We start from the raw sequence: 20689 nt of genomic DNA, 5'->3' as shown, positions 1-20689 counted from the left end.
CGTTACTGGCCCAACGCTCTAACCACTAGGCTACCTGTCGCCCCTAATATAATTAGTAGGTTTTATATAATTAGTAGGCTTAATATGTGTAGAATTAGTAGGCCTACTAGATTTTCCAGGTGTTGACACTGAAGATCATATTAATGTACAAGGAGGTAGTAAATTATGAATGAAGACGAGTCTAAACAAACAATACTTTGTGGTATATTTATATCATTTATTTACATCTTTAATAATCTGAAACATACTGTAACAAATTAACATCAAAGTCAACAGTGCACCAAAAACCGGTCATTGAATCCTCCACAAAAACGTTCACAATTTTGAAATGTGTCATTTTATTTTCAAACTATTACCAAACCAAATCAAAGCTAATAGTCTGTTCCCATGTAATTACATTGTAATACACTTTGCATACATTAACCGTTATCCTATCAAAAACGTATATGAGGATATTATCCATATAAGGCATGCAATACTATGTTTTGATATACCTGCGATAGACAGGTTAATTAGATTTAGATCAAAGTATATTTTGCCACTGTGGGACACACTGTGGGCCGGGGGGGATGCAGGGTTGAGCAGCCCAGTAGCTGTATACAGATCTATGATCATTAACTTATCACAGTTCGCTTGCCAAGCGAATTCTGGGAAAACCAGTACAGTCAGTAATATTAGGGCTGAGTATTACCTCGTTTTAACACTGTTGTAATACCAAGAAAGCACCTAATATCTATTTATCATTTTGTGTCCGACCCAAACTATGATAGCCCATAGTCTGTGTCCCAGTTCAGCAGTGAAAGTTTGTTTTTTCTAAACACTTCCCCTTCCATGAGAGTAGCTCTATAGAATCAGAACTATAGAATTATCTTGTCAATAATGTTTTAGTGCAAAGACAGTTCAACAATACACATAATCAATTAGTTTTACCGAAAGGGTATTTAGAATTATTTCCCTACAAAAACAAAACATAGTTAAAAATAAGTTAACAGACTTTTAAAGATTTGTTTTGAACACGTTGAAAGACAGGTGCATATATACCAAAATGCACATATAGACTCAAGTCCAAACACACACAAAACAACAAAAACGCCATAAAACATTATTAAATAAAAATGGATAATCGATTCCATTTGTGAGGTGAAGTGTGTAAACGGAAATCAAGACGTCCTGTTGACATGTCTCTATACGTTGGCAAGTCAAGAGGGCGGTGTTATTTTGGATCCAGGCAAAAGCCCTCTAGAACACAGGCCACTTGTCTGGCTATAGAACCACTTTGATTCAGGGTCTCGGACATCATTCTGTTGCTGTCTATTAATAACGTCCCTGCCCCCTATCCTCCATTCTGTCTACTTCTGGGAAACCAGTCAAAGCAAAGCAAGCCAGAGAGCTAGAGATAACAAAGCTCAGGACTCCCAGAGGACTTGAGTTTTCTCAGTCCTACTTTGAGCTGGAATGGGCCTATCACTCTGACACACTGACTCGTTTACCTGATGTGTAACTAATGCCTATGGTCTGAACCCGCTTTCCCACTGAACCAGCTATGAACAGTAATACAAAATGATCTCCTGTAGTTTCCAACAAATATGTTGTAATTATTTGACCATTTTTATTTTGTATATCTTTTTTTCTATTATTTTCACTTTTTTTTGTCAATCGCTCAATGAGGTAGGTAATCCAGATTATGGCTATTTGTTCAAACATGACACATTTAGGGAAAGGCACTTCCTGTAGGACTGCCTTTTTTGCCACTATTATTTACAGTATTGCGATGTGACTCTGGCTATGGAGAATGAATGGTATAAAGTTTGGAATGTAATGCCAATGGATAAATCTGTGATACTGTGTATTAATCACAGGTATATCTGAGATGTATTTGGAGATGCTTAAGGCGTGTGGATTTCTATGGCTATGTCCCTTGACTCAAGCCAACGCTTACATAGGTCTCACAAATCATATGCGTTTCCATTTTTTTTGGTCAACTGCCTCAGTTGTCACAACAGTCTAGTATTTAGCACAGCAAGGGAAATGTGTTACAGCTCAGCTCCTCGTAAAAATAATCATTTACTTGGAATGTTCCGTATGCATTAAGGATCAATGCACTTTTGTGAACTACAACACCATTATAATTTGAACTCCAAATAATGTCAATGCTACATTACCTTCATACAGAAAAGAGTCGTGTTCAAAACCTAGAGGCTGTCATTATACAAAGACAAGAGTGGAAAATGATACATTGTAAAAAGGATTTAGTCAACAAAAGCCAACATACAAGGTATATTCAGTTTTGTTACCAAACAGTTTCCAAGAAAATGTTTTAATACCTTAATAAGATAAATGGGGCAAAATTAAGCGGGCTAAATAGATAATGGAAAGATAAAGGGAGCTAAATATATATATTTTTTTTACATTTTATTCAGTTTTGTAGTTAAATTCTTGACGAATTTTACAGAGACGGTGGTGCCAACGGTGAAGAGTATGTCAGCCATAATAACAATATTTGAGAATGAACTTAAGCTCATTTAAGCTTGTTGCCTGCTGACACCTTATATCACTCTGTAATAATACTCAAAACCAAAAAGCTGATATGACCCTTTAGTATCTTGTCGTTAAGAATATAACAATTACCGTAATAAAATACATATATTGAGAAGCATTATTACTCAATAAGATGTATCATCATCATCATAAAAGTCCTGACCGATGCAGGCACCGCCTGATAGCCTAAGTGTTGGAACTTCACCGTTGACCTTTCGTACCCTAGGCTATTCATGGTGGCGTTGCCAATTTGACCTGAGGTGACCCCGGGGCCTCTTACTCGAGTGGCTGATACTTTTACAGCCAGTGGTGAAACTGAAGAGGACACACGTGGAGTGAGGTCAGGAATAGTTGAACTCCTCTTATCAAAACTCTGAGAGAGGCTGTTAGAGAGTGGGCTGAGGTGGTTAGGGGTTAAGAAATACTATACCGAGGGTACTGTTGGAAGAAGTCTCGTACAACAGAGCCAATTAGGTTTTTTCCTGACGAGTCTATTTGAATTATTTCACAGTATAATCTAAAGCTTAGACAATCATGCAAGCTTAGAAAATAGATGTAATACAGCTATATAAATATATATACACAAACATATCCATCATTTCCACTCAGAGATGTTTCACTCTTGAGAGGACGTTAGTTAGCTTCCTTGTGTGGAAATCAACAAGAGTTTGTCAGGAGTTTTTAAGACATATTGTAGCTATGAGCTTTTTGACAGTCAGAGTCGCTACAGAAAGCTGCAGAGATTATAAATTCATCTTCATGAGGTGATTTCCAAACGAAGCATGCCCACTGAATGGTGCTCTTTCTTGGGATGCGTTTACTGCAGGGAGGACCGTTTGTGATGCATGGCCCTCCTCTTCTTCACAACAAAGAATTCTGTGGATGACCAGCAGAGAGAGAGAACAGGTGTTAGTTCCCAGTCCCAGTAATGTAAGGGAAATAATGTTTGCATCCCAAATGGCACCCTATTCCCTGTATAGTGTACTAATTTTGACCAGGGCCCATAGGGTTAAAGGTAGTGCACATAGAGGATAGGGTGGAATACGGGACACACACACAACAAGGCTTATAACTGGGAAACTGTTTGGAAAAATGGCATAGGCAACACAGTGTTGTTGTAAGGCCTGTTCCTAACATAGCTGAAATACAGTGCTTTTGCAAGCACACTGAGGTATTCACCGCTGTCACTCAACAGTTATTAACAGGTTAATAACAGGTTCATATGGAGTTCAAAACAACCTATGAACTTCTATTATCTCTCTTTAAATGAAGACCTCAGGGCTTGTGGTTGTAATAATCATAATAATAGTAAAAAATATACAAATGTATTTATTTATTATCATTATAATGATAGTCAAGTCAACCTCTAGACTCCAACATTTTGTAGGCTACTAACTCTCTATTGCCTTTTTTCGTATGGTTTTTGTACCAAGCCCAATAGAAGGAAAAAAATAGGGGGAAAGGTGCAGCACCTCTCCCGTTCATTGACACTGACCTGTTATGGCGGCTTGTCTCCGTTTGACTGCTCCTGCCTTCTGGCTGGCCGCCATCTTCTCCGGCCTCTGGATCCTATAGCTCTCCCTGGTGGTCACCTCCAGGTACTCCTCTCCATAGCCGGACGACCCTGGAGACGATGCCGGCGCCAGCCTGACATTCTCGCTCTCTGCCCTCCGCCCGGCGATGCCAATCACCGGCTTCTTTACCACACAGCTGTGGTAGAACGCCGGCACATCCTGGCACTTCACCTCCTCCCACTCCACGCTGGCACTGTTGGTGGCCGGCCGGCCAGCGTTGAAGTCAAAGTCCCAGCGCTTGTTGGCCGACTCCACGCTCATACACAGGTGCCTCTGGAAGTCCTGTTGCAGCTGCTCGTGGTCCACAGGCCCAAACAGGTTCCTTCTCACCGGGCCCTGGGCCCTCTGCTTCAGCTCCTCCATACTCTCACAGACCAGCATGGCCCCATCAGATGATAATGATGATGCCATCTCAATGTCTCTGAGAGAGAAAGGGAGAGGGTTAAAGGTGAGGTGTCTGTTTTTCTATGAGGTGTGGCCCAGGTCACTACTGGTGTGGCCTAGGTTTAGACACACACACACTCATACCAAGACACACTAAACACACAGAACGCCTGTTCTGTTCAGCGTTTGCCCTTTTGGGGCATCGTTGAATTTTATGTGATCAAACACACATGCCCTACCTCCCTCAAACTCAACTCTGGACCTTAAAGCCAGTTCCACTGCATTTTTTCATTGTTTCCCTCTAATCAGGGATTGATATAGACCTTGGACACTAAGTGTGTGCAATTAATTATCAGGTAGAACAGAAAACCAGCAGGCTCCGGACCTTGTAGGGTAAGAGTTGAGTACCCCTGCCCTACCTAACCCACTTGGTCTCTTATCATATGGTTAATTACTCACACACCAAACAAATCTCCAACATCCATAGAATCAGAATAGAAGAACGCCTGAAGTATGTAAAAATGAACCTGCTCCACCTGCTCTGGTCTCTGCTCTGGCTGCCAGAGGTGAAAGGTCAGGAGGAAAGGTCACATAGTGCAGCCCAGGAAACGTATGGAGAATGTTTCACCTCATGTGAGAATGTTTTATGTGCTCTTCTAGTCACCCCATGTAATTACAGGGATACATTCTGAACTTCAGGAATTTTACACGTTTTTGTAGTTTACGAGTTACAACCGTCCAATACTAGTGTTTTAAATGAACACTTTCTTATTTTTAGTGACGCAAACATTCTACACACCAAGGAAACCTAGGCCTCTCAGAGTAGGAGTGCTGATCTAGGATCAGTTTTGCCTTTTAGATCATAAGGAATATGATTATATGGACAGGTCCTAGATCAGCACTCCTACTCTGAGACTCTTTGTGAATACAGGTCCTGATCACCTTTTTTTTTTAATTAATAGGTTCAAAATCACATAATTCCCCACAGCAATTCAATAAAAAAAATCAATAGCAAGTAAACCATTATACAGTATAGGCCTACATTACAACTTCCAAAGTCTAGAAAATATTCATTAATATCCAATAGATCACATGTAATAGTCAGAATTTTTCAAATAAATACCTGTTAGGTTGGTCAGATTAGCCTTGCTGAGTCTATCCCTGGTCTATAATGAGAACTTCCCTTCCCTGACCTTTGTTATCAAAGTTAGAAACATCTAGATCTTTTTTTCTTATTATTTTGCCTCCTTGAAATACAGTTTTACCCGCCAGAGTGTATCAGTCAGTTACCCACTATCAGCATCAGTGAATGGGAAGGAACCACACTAAAAAAGGTGCGCCAGACAGGCAGTGAATCATTTCTAAAAAAATCGTTACACGGTGGGATTGAGCAAACTTTACAGCGTCTGGGACGCAACTACGTCTGCATTAAAATGCCAGCCCCCTCATACAAAGAAACACGCTTGTGTAACAGAAACCATTATTCCACATTGTGAACATTAGGTTTTATGCATCAGATGGACAACCTTTTCAGACGTTCATCTATAAAGAAAACGCAAAGAAACAGCCAAATTGAAAATAAAACACATACAAAAAAAAAAAAATGTATGAATCAAACAGGTAAAATAAGATTTTTTTGTTGTTGTACTTTGAGAGACGCATACACTATGCTGGGTTTCTTGGATGACTCAACTGCTGGGTTGCTTGGATGACTCAACTGCTGGGTTTCTTGGATGACTCAACTGCTGGGTTTCTTGGATGACTCAACTGCTGGGTTGATTGGATGACTCAACTGCTGGGTTGCTTGGTTGACTCAACTGCTGGGTTGCTTGGGTGACTCAACTGCTGGGTTGCTTGGGTGACTCAACTCCTGGGTTTCTTGGATGACTCAACTGCTGGGTTTCTTGGATGACTCAACTGCTAGGTTGCTTGGAAGACTCAACTGCTGGGTTGCAGGCATTCGGTCACTTAGTTGGGTTGTTTTCTTTATTGATGCTAAGTTATTAAGATATGACCAAGCGGGTTGGATCAGAAGACTGGAAGCATAGCTTTAGTAGGGACCTAGCTTTCAGACACTCGGTGACCCGTGAGAGTAAATGTCATTCCGGTTCATCTGTTCTGTTGTATTGTTATTAGGAGTGTGAACGTTAACATGTTTAAATGAAATTGGGATCTTCAACGTTAAGAAAAATCCCTAAATGAAAAACAAAGTTTTTCTGTTTTTTACCCTACAAAATGCAGTTATCACAAAACACATTCTTTTCCATGTTATGGACATCTAGACAATAGGCAATTAAGGCCTGGGGAAAGTTATGTATTTTAAATAAAACCAGGGGAGAAGACGTTGGTGAATTTGCAAGGCATGCAAGACAAGACATTGCGAGATACAGATTACCAAGACATATACGCTCGTTTCTGCCTTCCCCCTCATTTCTCTCCCTCGTGCTCCGCTAATGATGAGAGTTTGTGTTCACTCTTTGGTTTGTTGCGTGGAGAATATCGTAGCCTATTCATTCATGATAGGCCCTGCTTTACTGAAGTTGTGAGACATTGCAAGCCAAGAAATTGCGAGATACAGCATTCTATTGCGAGATACAGCTTTTGATTGCTGATCGATAGGCCTAACGCACAGTTCGGACTCTGTCTGCCTGGTGGCCAACCTGCCTATACTGTGCCCTCCCTCTCCCTCTGTCCCTCACTGGCTCGCTATGAAAGACGCAAGTGTTTGCATTTTCAAAAGTACGGCAACTAATCAGTCTCCTCCATTCCAAAATTACAGAATCTTAGGAGTCGATTCCTAGTGGAATCGAATCTCGCACTTAGAAATGGGAGTCAACGTGGAGGAAGTGAAGGAATCAATTGTTTTGGAGTCAACTCTCCACCCCTATGTCATCGTCGTTAAGATTTGGAAAAATGGAAGAGAAAGGCAAGCGACAGCAGCAAAGTCCCGTATGGAAATACTTTAAGAAGTTAAATGAGAAGGAAATGCTAACTTGCAAAGTGGAATTGGAGGTACAGTAATGGAGGTACAGGTGTAATGCTTAACCATCTGAAAAGGACACACTGTGAGACCTCAAACCGTTGCTTGCAGCAGCGCATCTCCATTGTGAATTCACGTTGAATTTTATGAATTTTTCTTTGTGTTTTAACGGAAAACCGATAAAAAAATTGCAGTTTAAACGTTAAGAAATGTTTACTATTTGTCACATCCCTAATTGTTATCACATTTCTAAGGTTGAACACTGACTCTTTTATAGCTTTAATGAGGCTTACACAACTGTATGAGTCCCTCAAGAGCCTATGTATATCCAAATGTTGGGATAGTTAGCACTTTGTTATGTAAATAATCATGTTACTCATTTGATATTAAAATATGTCATGTGCAAAAATATTATAGGTACATTTTATTTTGCACTGAACAAACTTAACATGATTAACAAGAATGACACTTAAGTCTCACGGGTGGCCAAAAGTAACTATCCTAAAGCCACGCCTCTTATAGGCCACCCCTCCTGAAAATAACATTTTTAAAGTTGGTGGGTCAACCCTGCATGAAAGTGAATAAAAACCGATTGATGCTAAATTAACCCATGTTTGGGTAATCCCAACAACCCAAAATGTTGGGTTATTCAAGAAATAATTCAGCATATGTTCTGTTCAATATTTACCTAGTGCTGGGTTACCAAATAACACAAATTGGGTTGTTTTTAACCCACCATTTGTTTTGGTGTAAACAGGGGCGAGAGCCAGTAAATTGATGAGGTGGAGGTCGACTCAGTTGAGCATTGCGCAATGGCCTGTCAACTGTTTTAAAACAAATGTACACACTTAAACTGGGAGTTTACATTATATTCGTTGCTCTCTAGCTATATATATTGAATAACTTATATAAAGCAAAATCATAAAGTGAACAGTAGGACTAGTAGGATATAGGTTAGGCCTACTATACCAAATATGCCTATTCTCTACATTGCGTTCATGACGCAGTTTGATACAATTCTTAGCCTGTTCCGTGAAGAAAAAAAGTTTTACGTAAAATCCTTTGATTAAAATAAGTCTTCTTTCCAATAACATATTTTCATGAAAACAAAAACATTATTCTAGACGAATATAAACTGGCATTCCCTCAACAGCAACAGCTCAACTCCTTGGAGTGAAAGTTGTTTGCGTCAAAAAGTGGGCGCGGTAACTAGATCATTTACAACTCTCTGGAATCCCCAGACCCACACAAACATTCTCGATCTCCGATCCTAATTGTGCCCAACTTCTCCAAATAGGCGATAAGAGGAGAACAACTTTGAAACTCTACCACATTTTAAGAGTACAGCACTCGATATCATTGCCAGATGTTAAAATATATTCAAAGTAGCCTTATTTTGAACATAACACAGCAGAAGTATAAATCACAGATGACGCAGTTACATTCGCATACTACATGAGAAGTTGGTCAATGAGATGCAACAGAAAAAAATACACATTGACAATAAAAACCCGAAAAGCACAGATTTGTCTATCGTTTGACTCTGCAAAGTCTGAATAAGAATAATGCAAAACTTCTCAAATGTTGCCAATGTGACTTCTCTTACCATCACTGTCCAATGATGCACTCAAATCTGAAATAATGTTGCGATTCCTGATGTTGTGGGTTAAAATTGACGCGCCTCACCGAAGTATAGACTGATGCTCTTCACTGCCCACGATCAACTAATATCACTTTAAAAGCTCCCAGTTATTGCGCTCGCTTGACCCCTTATGTGACTTGTTTGTTCCTAGAAGGCAATGGGACGTCCTACTGCCACAGAAGATTTCATCACGTGATAATCACCGCAGAAGACTTAATCACGTCATAATCATCATAACAATCGGGTTTTTGGAGCTGGACCATTGAGCTGGACAATGCCCAAGGAAAACACCTTTATATAATCAGTGATTCAATCAATTTCATCCAATGACACAAAGAGTTGGTATAAGTGCGCATCCTGGCCTTGCATTCTTAATTTAAATACACGCTTAGAAAAAAAAGGTGCTATCTAAAACCGAAAAGGGTTCTTCGATGGTTCCCATATGAGAACCATTTGAAGAACCCTTTTGGGTTCCATGCAGAACCCTTTCCACAGAGGGTTCTACCTGGAACCCAAAAGGGTTCTTTCTAGCCGGAACCAAACAGGGTTATCCTATGGGGCCAGCCAAAGAACCGTTATGGAACACTTTTTTCAAGAGTGTAGGCTAATGTAAAATCTGGCATGCAATAAAAATCATCTTGGTATAGACTACTTTTTTGAAATCAACCAACACATTTTCTATGAGTTTTTCCTACCTCGTTTTCATTATAAGAACGTTTTGAAGTTCGGTTGTAAAATTCGAACTGCGCGCAAAGGCTTGTTGCACTGTGCGAGAGTTCTCCTCTCTCTAGGTAAAATACCTTGGCACATAGGACCCATTTACCCAGCTCTTTTGAATGTGACACATTCTTATGTTGGCATTGCGTCACGTTTTTCCTTGGCTCGGTTCCAAGACCACAAGTCACGTTGAATTTCAACGTGAGCGAGTCAACCCTCTACTCCATTTTGTATTTTTTTCTCCCGCAGTTTAGCCTACGTTTCATTTAGGTACAGTCATCTCCCGCTCGAAAAGTTCACAATGGGACTGACTAGGCACAAAATGTTTTTGTTGTTGCTTTGTGCCATTTTCAAAAAGTTTGACCTATAGTTGAGATTACTATTTTGGACAGTAGGTTACATATCAAGCATAAGGTCCATGTTAGTCTATTATGTTAGTCTAGTAAGTCTATGTTAGTCTATTGAGCTATCTATTAGTATTAGTCCGAATTAACATGAATGACTTATTCTAATTAATATTAATTACAATGTTAGTGTAAATAAAATAATATTTAATGAAAATGAATTAAAACATGTACAAAGCTTTAATAATACACAATTATAGTAGGCCACATATAGACAACAACAAGGCTGCGTTTACATAGGCAGACAATTCTGATCTTTTTTTCACTAATTGGTCTTTTGACCAATCACATCAGGTCTTTTCACATCAGCTCTTTTTCAGAGATGATTTGATTAATCAAAAGACCAATTTGTGAAATAAATTCATGGAAAAATATCAGATTTGGGCTGCCTGTGTAAACTGCAGCCAAAGTGTCATGTTATTATTGATGATTTATGTCTTGTTATACCTTTAATTTATGTGTTTAGTCTCCTGGTCTTACACTCTCACATAGAGATAAATTATGTCAATAAGAGATGTTTGCTTAGGCTATACAACATTGTTAAACATTTCCAGTGAATGACTGAGTGAGGTGTCTGTTTCTCAAACTTGACACTCTAATGTACTTGTCCTCTTGCTCAGTTGCACACCGGAGCCTCCCACTCCTCTTTCTATTCTGTTTAGAGACAGTTTGCGCTGTTCTGTCAAGGGAGTAGTACACAGCGTTGTACCAGATCTTCAGTTTCTTGGCAATTTCTCGCATGGAATAGACTTCATTTCTCAGAACAAGAATAGACTGACGAGTTTCAGAAGAAAGTTCTTTGTTACTGAACATTTTGAGCCTGTAATCAAACCCACAAATGCTGATGCGCCAGATACTCAACTAGTCTAAAGAAGGCCAGTTTTATTGCTTCTTTAATCAGGACAACAGTTTTCATCCGTGCTAACATAATTGCAAAAGGGTTTTCTAATGATCAATTAAAATGATAAACTTGGATTAGCTAACACAACATGCCATTGGAACACAGGAGTGATGGTTGCTGATAATGGGCCTCTGTACGCCTATGTAGATATTCCATAAAAAATCAGCCGTTTCCAACTACAATAGTCATTTACAACATCAACAAAATCTACACTGTATTTCTGATCAATCTGATGTTATTTTAATGCACAAAAAAATGTGCTTTTCAAGGAAATGTCTAAGTGACCCCAAACTTTTGAATGGTAGTGTATATGGTATCACTATTAAAGTAATATCTCCTTCCTTATATCTTTATTACATACCAGTGGATCCCCTTCCTCATAGGTCCTTTCTCCTATTTCAATTATTACATAGGTCCTGTCATTCTTGCATGGCTGTGGGGTGACATCATAGGGACTGTTTGTTCAGGGGCCAACACCCAACACCACTCCTCAGTCTGAGCTGAGGTTGTTCCACGTTTCCAGACCAACAGCTATTGCTATTTATACATCAGCTGACGTAAAGACATACAGCATCACTTTCCCACTGAATTGGATATTGGCAACCCAAACATGGCAACTAGAGGTCACTTTTGAACATTTGACTCTGAAGTTGATTGTACTGCATTGTACTCTGCTTAACTTAACGTAGGCCTACTATATTTTCTGGAGCTTTGATGCCAACTTTTCTGGTGGTAGTATTATCATAATACATAGCTGGCAGGCCAGGCATTCTCCCCTCTTCACCTATCTCTCCACCCCCCCCCCCCCCCCCCCCCCAAAAGATGAGTTTAAAACACCAATAAGTATGATCTGTAGAGTTGGCAAGGATGTGTTTGAGATATAGTCTTTGGTTAGAGTGCATTTTGTTAGTTGCACATTGTCAAATAAGGGTTAGGCAGGATTCTTCCAAAAGAGAATAACTGGGCGTCTCCATTTGATTCCCACTCTGTCATGGTGACGATTGTATTATGACAGAGGAATGGGTTGACTCACTCACTGACTGTTCCTACTCTTGAGAACGTGCCCATGACAGTGCCCACGACTCTCTGAATTCAGCTGGTACCTTGAAGAACAAATCAGTCTTTGTGCATAGCCGGGTCGGGCTCAATTAGAATTAAAGGCAGTCAATTCAGGAAGCAAACTGAAATTAAAATTAAACGATTGAAAAAGGGGCATCTATTTTTAATGGCTTCTTAATTAACTGAAAATGAGAAGCTATTCATCTCAAAAGTTTTAACATTTTGGGAATTTGAATTCAAATTCAATTGGAATTGAGCCCAATCCTGCTGCATAGCGGTTTGTATACACTGTAAAGTTTGGATTATCATCAACAGACAATGATGCTTCTCAGTGTTTGTGGGAAATGTGTCCCTCCATTGTTTTCCCTTTGACCCTGTCCTTATTTACTGTCTATCTATTGTTCTCCAGGCCAGTCTTTAATCCTCCTGTCTGTCTACAATAGAATTTAACTGCTAAGGACAGCACATTGCTAAGGACAGCACATTGCTAAGGACAGCACATTGCTAAGGACAGCACATTTGTCTATTAGCACCTTGACCCATGTTGTCTACAGAGTGCAGGCCCTTTAGAAACATACACTTAGCACAACAGCCAATACCCTAACTGGCACAAAGTACATTGTATTATATGGTTGAGTAGGCCCTATTATGTATTGTGTTGGATGATAATCATATAATCTAAAAATAGCTATCATTGGTTTGACATTTAAAATATTTTAGAATAATCTCATAAATATGTATTGGTCTTGTAAAAACACTACAGAAATCAGATACTTTTCCACTATCATTACAATAATATCCAACACTGAATCCTATTTGTCAAACTCAGGATGTGGAACAATTTTCTTAATGGAAAAAAAAGGGACAAATCTTGTCAATGGGCTTCTGGGTGTGAGGAAACTCTGAAATGAAATACTTGCAGGCTTATATGCCCCAAGATGGTAAATGTGCACATGTATCGTAGGAGGCACTGCAGAGGACACAGTTCACAGTTTCATTTCTACAGGAAGTCTATAGTAAGAGGAAGCGGAGAAACACAGAGAGAAGGACCTCAGTTCACACGTGTAGGGGGTTTCATATGCCCTTCTGACAGAATTAACCAAGTCTCACAGATACTACAGAAAGTATACATTTATATGCTCATGGAGACCATACAGTATGTCCCACATGCTAGTATCAGAAGCATATGGGGTTTCATTTGTTGGTTGTCAGCAATTCAGGGCACCCCATATTATTAAAATGCTATTTTAAAATGCACACTATTTTCAGGAAATTCTCAAGATTGTCCTATAAATTAGGACATTCACTGCCTTTGCTGGCTCTTGTGTGGTCCTGATAGTGATACCACATCATCAGACTTTGGCTGCAGGGAAAGAAGGGAGGCAAGCTGTCAGATTCCAGTAGTGACATGCCTGCTGCTACCGTCGATTAATTGAAAATATAAGAGTACTACTACCACTCATTTTCTGTCTCCCCAAGGCTCAATATCATACTCCCTCAACATTCAGCCACGTAGGATATATTGCAACCCAAGCTGTGCAGAGCAATAATGGAACGGCAATAACAAGCAGCAAACCATGACGAACCCCCCCCCCCCCCATACCTCCAACCTCCCCCATGCTCAAGTAAAGGAGGGGAAAGGAGGTGCCAGTAGGGGAGTAGTAGTCCTCCAGCTGTAGGAGTTACAGGTGGGGGAAGAGGGGAGAGGGGGACTGGGTTCAATTTCATGGGGGGTGAGTGGGGATCGGTGGGGGTGCAGGGGGGTAGGTTGGAGAGGGAGAGAGTGCAGCAGCTGGATATTGTCAGGGGGTGCACTGGGGGAGTACAATTTCAGGGTGAACTGGTTTAAGATGAACTGTGCCTGGAAAGGCCAGGCCTGGTGCTTAGGACTGTTTTTTGGGGGGGCTGGGAGGACTGTTTTTTGGGGGGGCTGGGAGGACTGTTTGTTGGTGGGCTGGGAGGTTCTGTGGTATAGAGCGCAGACTTTCAATTTCAATCTCTTCCTTTGGAGTGAGCTACAGTATGGGCTTTTGTGCGTGTATGTGTGTGTATAGATACAGTATAGACATTTCTAGATACAGTATACAGTGGATTCGGAAAGTATTCAGACCCCTTGACTTTTTCCACATTTTGTGACATTACAGCCTTGTTCTAAAATGTATGAAAAAAAAACTTCATCAATCTAGACACAATACCCCATAATGACAAAGCAAAAACAGGTTTTTAGACATTTTTGCTAATTTATTAAACATAAAAACATAAATACCTTATTTACTTAAGTATTCAGACCCTTTGCTATGAGACTCGAAATTGAGCTCAGGTGCATCCTGTTCCCATTTATTATCCTTGAGATGTTTCTACAACTTGATTGGAGTCCACCTGTGGAAAATTCAATTGATTGGACATGATTTGGAAAGGCACACACCGTTCTTTATAAGGTTCAACAGTTGACATTGCATGTCAGAGCAAAAACCAAGCCATGAGGTTGAAGGAATTGTCCATAGAGCTCCGAGACATGATTGTATCGATGCACAGATCTGGGGAAGGGTACCAAAAACATTCTGCAGCATTGAAGGTACCCAAGAACGCAGTGGCCTCCATCATTCTTAAATGGAAGAAGTTTGGAACCAACAAGACTCTTCCTAGAGCTGGCTACAAGGCCAAACTGAGCAATCGGGAGAGAAGATCATTGGTCAGGGAGGTGACCAAGAACCCGATGGTCATTATGACATGGCTTCAGAGTTTCTCTGTGGACATGGGAGAATATTCCAGAAGGACAACCATCTCTGCAGCACTCCACCAATCAGGCTTTTATGGTAGAGTGGCCAGATGGAAGTAAAAGGCACATGACAGCTCACTTGGAGTTTGCCAAAAAGCACCTAAAGACTCTCAGACCATGAGAAACAAGATTCTCTGGTCTGATGAAACCAAGATTGAACTCTTTGGCCTGAATGCCAAGTTTCACATCTGGAGGAAACCTGGCACCATACCAACAGTGAAGCACGTTGGTGGCAGCATCATGCTGTGGGGATGTTTTTCAGTGGCAGGGACTGGAAGACTCAAGTCTGTAATCACTGCCAAAGGTGCTTTAACAAAGTACTGAGTAAAGGGTCTGAATACATACATAAATGTTATATTTCTATTTTTTTGGTTTTATACATTTGTAAAGTGTCTAAAAACCTGCTTTTGCTTTGTCATTATGGGGTTTTGTGTGTAGATTGATGAGGGGGGAAAAACAATTTAATCCATTTTAGAATAAGTCTGTAATGTAACAAAATGTGGAAAAAGTCAAGGGGTCTGAATACTTTCCGAATGCACTGTATACAGGTGTGTGTGTCTGTACTTAGTGTACCGAGTCGTCTGTTATTTTCAGTGTGTCTGTGGTTTAAGGTGATGAGGTCCCTGCTCTTTGAAAGGTGTTTTTCCAGTAAATATATTTGTGTCGGTGGGCCAAGTAGATAACTCTATCCTTTGTTTTCTTCCCAACGTATGTGCATGATGGGAAGTGACTCTCTAGCCCTCTCTTAATGACACCCTAAACCAATAGTCCATTTTCTACTTTACCTATGTAATCCAACACACTAAAGGTAAAGTTTTCGGCGACATTTGTACATTTCAGACCCAAATGCTCTCACGCATACTAGCCTTGAATAGCATGTCTGTTCATTGTCTTTTGGATGTAAGGTGAAATGCTGTTATGATTCCTATGGTGTGTTTTTATCCTTATCTTCATCTGGACCCCATCTGGTTTACATCTGGTCATAGCGTACAGGGCCCAGGCCTGCGTGTGAATGTGTAAGCGTGTGAGCATACGTGAGTGAGGTTGTGCATGCAACTAGCAAGGACACTCTCTCTTCCAGCTGGATGGAGTTTACTCGAACTGCTGGACAGCAGTGATGGTGAGGTTTTATGGGTTATAGCATGTGTCAAACTCATCCCACGGAGGGCCGGGTGTCGGCAGATTTTCGCTCCTCCCATGTACTCGATTGATTCATTAAGATCACTAATTAGTAAAGAACTCTCCTGGTTGTCCAGGTCTTAATTGAAAGGGAAACCCCAAAAAAAACAGCAGACACTAGGACCTCCATGGAATGAGTTTGACACCCATGTTAAAGTAAGAGAGAATACGTCCAGATAACTGAGTGTCTCCTGTAAGGGGAAACATAAGGGAGGGGGGGCAGAGAGACCCTGTGCTGGGGTCCGCTCAATTGCTAAGGGAGCTGGGGTGTTGATGGTGACTGGGTAAAGTGGGCTCATCGCCATTCAAATTGCTCTGGTCTGGAGTGAGTCTGATCTTATGAACCTGACTGAAGGAGAGAGAGGGAGAGACAAAGCGAGAGAGAGAAGAGGGAAAGAGAAAGATTCTTCCCTTCCCAGACTGCGCCCATTCTGTCTCATGGCTCGCTTCACTGCTCGCTTCACCTTGAGTAGTCAAGGTCATTACATGGGGTGTGTGTGTAGGACTCCACGGACCTACTCTCTGGAACAATGGGCCTTGAGCAGTGAGCAGGGCTGAGTAGGAGACGTCTAGCTATCTGCTCCAGAATAATGTTTAAATTATACCTCTGTTAAAGAGACCCTCAGTGAGTTCTATTACACTGGAGGACTGGCTGGGGATTCAAGATCAGATAGGTCCTTGCGGGGTTGACCAATGGCATGTATGTGTGCACGGGTGTGCATGCCTCTGTGGTTGCTTGTGTGTATTTATGTTTGGAAACTGTATGTGCTTGTTTGAGAGAGCTGTACAGGAAGCAGGGGCCCATTCTAAATCACCAAGTAGAGGTAGTGGACAGATGTCGCTACTATGATGAGTGATTTGGGAGTAGTGGTGTGTTACAGTGCTAATGCATTAGCAATCATCAACAAATAGCACGTTTAAAACGTTTGGGGTTTGGTAATAATAATGTTTGGTAACAAGCAAAGTAGAACAGACAGAGAAAAAGCAAACAAAGGATAAGTCATCATCAAGACAGTTTGAGTTTCATACTCCTGTTTGTATCTTTGCTTTAGGGCAAGAGAGAACTGTTTTGATTTAATTAGGGGTGTTTTCCGCCACGCTGATCCTCAACAAGGGGACCCCACAGGGGTGCGTGCTCAGCCCCCTCCTGTACTCCTTGTTCACCCATGACTGCGTGGCAACGCAGATCTCCAACTGAATCGCCAAGTTTTCTGACGACATAACAGTGGTAGGCCTGATTGTCAACATTGACGAGACCGCCTACAGGGAGGAGGTTGAGGGCCCTGGCGGAGTGGTGCCAGAAAATTAACCATTGCCTCGTTATGTATCACATTCCAATGATAAAACTGGTGGGGGGGACGACGACAAGAGGACAAGTACATTAGAGTGTCTAGTTTGAGGAACAGACCCCTCACAAGTCCTCAACTGGCAGCTTCATTAAATAGTACCCGCAAAACACCAGTCTCAACATCAACAGTGAAGAGGTGACTCCGGGATGCTGGGCTTCTTGGCAGAGTTCCTCTGTCCAGTGTCTGTTCTTTTGCACATCTTAATATTTTATTTTTATTGGCCAGTCTGAGATATGGATTTCTCTTTGCAACTCTGCCTAGAAGGCCAGCATCCCAGAGTCACCTCTTCACTGTTGACATTGAGACTGGTGTTTTGCAAGTACTATTTAATGAAGCTGCCAGTTGAGGACTTGTCATCTGTTTCTCAAACTAGACACTCTAATGTACTTGTCCTCTTGCTCAGTTGTGCACCGGGGCCTCCCACTCCTCTTTCTATTCTGGTTAGAGAAAGTTTGCGCTGTTCTGTGAAGGGAGTAGTACACAGCGTTGTACGAGATCTTCAGTTTCTTGGTAATTTCTCGCATGGAATAGCCTTCATTTCTCAGAACAAGAATAGACTGACGAGTTTCAGAAGAAATGTCTTTGTTTCTGGTCATTTTGAGCCTGTAATCAAATCCACAAATGCTGATGCTCCAGATACTCAACTAGTCTAAAGAAGGCCAGTTTTATTGCTTCTTTAATCAGGACCACAGTTTTCAGCTGTGCTAACATAATTGCAAAAGGGTTTTCTAACGATCAATTAGCCTTTTAAAATTATAAACTTGGATTAGCTAACACAACGTGCCATTGGAACACAGGAGTGATGGTTGCTGATAATGGGCCTCTGTACGCCTATGTAGATATTAGATTAAACTTCAGCCGTTTCCAGCTACAATAGTCATTTACAACATTACGCTGTGTTTCTGATCGATTTTAATTCATTTTAATGGACAAAAAATATAGCTTTTCTTTCAATAACAAGGACATTTCTTAGTGACCCCAAACTTTTGAACGGTAGTGTATATATACACTGTATATTCCGGACTCTGACATTGCTCGTTCTGTAATTTCTTAATTTCTTTCTTTTTTGATTTTTATACTATGTGTATATTGTCTTGTATTGCTATGTATTACTACACTGTTGGCGCTAGAAACCCAAGCTTTTCGCTGCACCTGCGATAACATCTGCAAATCTGTGTACGCTAAACTTTGATTTGATTTCTATGGTGCTGACCAGAGTTCTTTTGTTTATCTTGCTGGAATCCTACAGCACATAGCTTGGCACAAAGTCAAGGGTTCTCTTTAGCCTGACATTTCAAAGATTTTAGAGCATGGCCCAATGACGTGTCAGCTTATTCCTTGTTATTTTGATCTAGACTGACTCTGGTTGATTTTAGTTTTAGGATTATGTTATGTGAGTTGGAGATTAAAGACCCCGTCCTCGAGATCTCCAGAACAAGTCTTCCTGAGACGTTTTGTTTTGTCCTGGGAAATCTTAGATGGGCATTGAACCAACTGAACCAGACTGTACTGAATTGTACTCTTATACTGCCCCCAAGTGGTTGTAAAAGGGTACAACTTTGTTTAGAAACATTTGAAAACGTAATCTGTGAACTAGCTGCTACTAGCAGTGAACAGGCACTACCGTTACAACAAGTAGCTTTATCTCTATCTGCTGGACGCAATGCTTCACTGCATTTTCCACCGACATCTGACGAGCAAATGGAAGGGAGGGGCCCATTGGGAGGGGCCCATTGACTCTATGTATGGTATAGGGAGGAACCCAGGACATTCTTTTTTTGTACCAAACCCTCTTGAAAATTGGAAACATATAGTTCTATTTGCTGTAGCATTCCTCGTCTGAATTAGCCTGTTTACACATTCCCTTGCTGTAGTCATGGAGCTGTCAATCTCTCAACGCATCATTTAAATGACACTAAGAGGAGATTTAGATTGAAATGCTTTCACAGTAGGCTACATTGTCTTGACCCTTGAAAAAACAAAATGGGGCCTAACCGCTCTCTGTGCCATGGTCACATTTGGACCAAGGTTACATTTTGCCAGGGGGCATCTGCGGCAATCATAGATTTTCTTCTCTATGGGCATCTGCAGCAATCATAGATTTTCTTCTCTATGGGCATCTGCAGTAATCATAGATTTTCTTCTCTCTGGGCATCTGCAGTAATCATAGATTTCCTTCTCTCTGGGCATCTGCAGTAATCATAGATTTTCTTCTCTCTGGGCATCTGCAGTAATCATAGATTTTCTTCTCTATGGGAGTGACAGCGTGTTGCGTGCCGTGTCAATTTGCTCTGTTCAGACTGTGTATGAACAGTGTATTCTGCATATTTAAACCAGGCTTACCAGGCTCTCAGAAACAAATTGACACATTCAAAACAACCTTTTGTTTTTAATGTAATGTATACTAGTATAAACTCTCAGAAACAAAGGGCTATCTTGAACCTAAAAGGTTTCTTCGGCGGTCCACATAGGATAATCCTTTGAGGAACCCTCATTGGTTCCAGGTAGAACCCTTTTGGTTCCAAATAGAACCGTTTTGGGTTCCGTGTAGAATCCTTTCCACAGAGGGTACTACATGAAACCCAAAATGATTCTACCTGGAACCAAAAAAGGTTCTCCTATTGGGACAGCCAAAGAGCCCTTTTGTCACCCTTTATTCTAAGAGTGCAGAATCATGTAAGCCTAAAGCTTTTCGTCAGTCTCTTTTGACAGCAGTCAATGACCTAAGCGTACTGTACATACCTGTACACTCCTTTATGATACTTTGCATTGTGTGATCTCTATGCTCAAGTGAAGTCACATTCCATAACATGTTGGAACAGAACAAACCCGAAACTGTTTGCCTGAAACTAGGGATAACTCTTCACGGCATGGCTACACCCATTCAGTCTGTACTCCTCTGTTTCAATAGGGAATGTTTTTGATGTAGTGTGTGGAGCGGGGGAAGAGGCTGCTATCTCCATGCCTGTGTCATCCCCCCCAGTCAAAAAATACCCCAGGCTCACTTTTCCAATTCCTGTTTTCCGTTTTCTGTCGCTGCCATCTTTTTTTTCATTGCCTTGTTCAGTCCCCTCTGGTGGATCTGTCAATAAGCCAGTCATGGCAATGACACGTGGAATTTTTCATTACCTTGCCCCAGGGCACTATATAGTTCACTACCCATGCCTCTTTTCCACTCTTGTT

At 40.9% G+C, this 20689-nt stretch overlaps 1 protein-coding gene across 2 annotated transcripts; it reads right to left on the bottom strand.

Annotated features, from left to right (window-relative positions):
* Nucleotides 1-196: 196 nt before the first annotated feature.
* LOC115198721 (cyclin-dependent kinase inhibitor 1B) lies at nucleotides 197-9938 on the bottom strand. Of its 2 annotated transcripts, none has more exons than XM_029760913.1 (3): nucleotides 9814-9938; nucleotides 4034-4533; nucleotides 197-3414 (listed from the first exon to the last, which is right to left on the bottom strand). In XM_029760913.1, the coding sequence occupies exons 1-3, from the start codon at nucleotides 9822-9824 to the stop codon at nucleotides 3356-3358; spliced, it is 570 nt and encodes a 189-aa protein (XP_029616773.1). In that variant the 5' UTR covers nucleotides 9825-9938; the 3' UTR covers nucleotides 197-3355. The 2 variants fall into 2 exon arrangements, with proteins under 2 accessions (XP_029616773.1, XP_029616774.1); XM_029760914.1 differs by lacking the exon at nucleotides 9814-9938 and adding an exon at nucleotides 9083-9589.
* Nucleotides 9939-20689: the final 10751 nt, after the last annotated feature.

Source organism: Salmo trutta, chromosome 8, assembly GCF_901001165.1.
Source record: "Salmo trutta chromosome 8, fSalTru1.1, whole genome shotgun sequence".
In the NCBI taxonomy this organism is placed as follows: Eukaryota; Metazoa; Chordata; class Actinopteri; order Salmoniformes; family Salmonidae; genus Salmo; species Salmo trutta.
The sequence above is the reverse complement of the archived record's forward strand: the minus strand, read 5'-3'. Positions and strand labels throughout refer to the sequence as shown.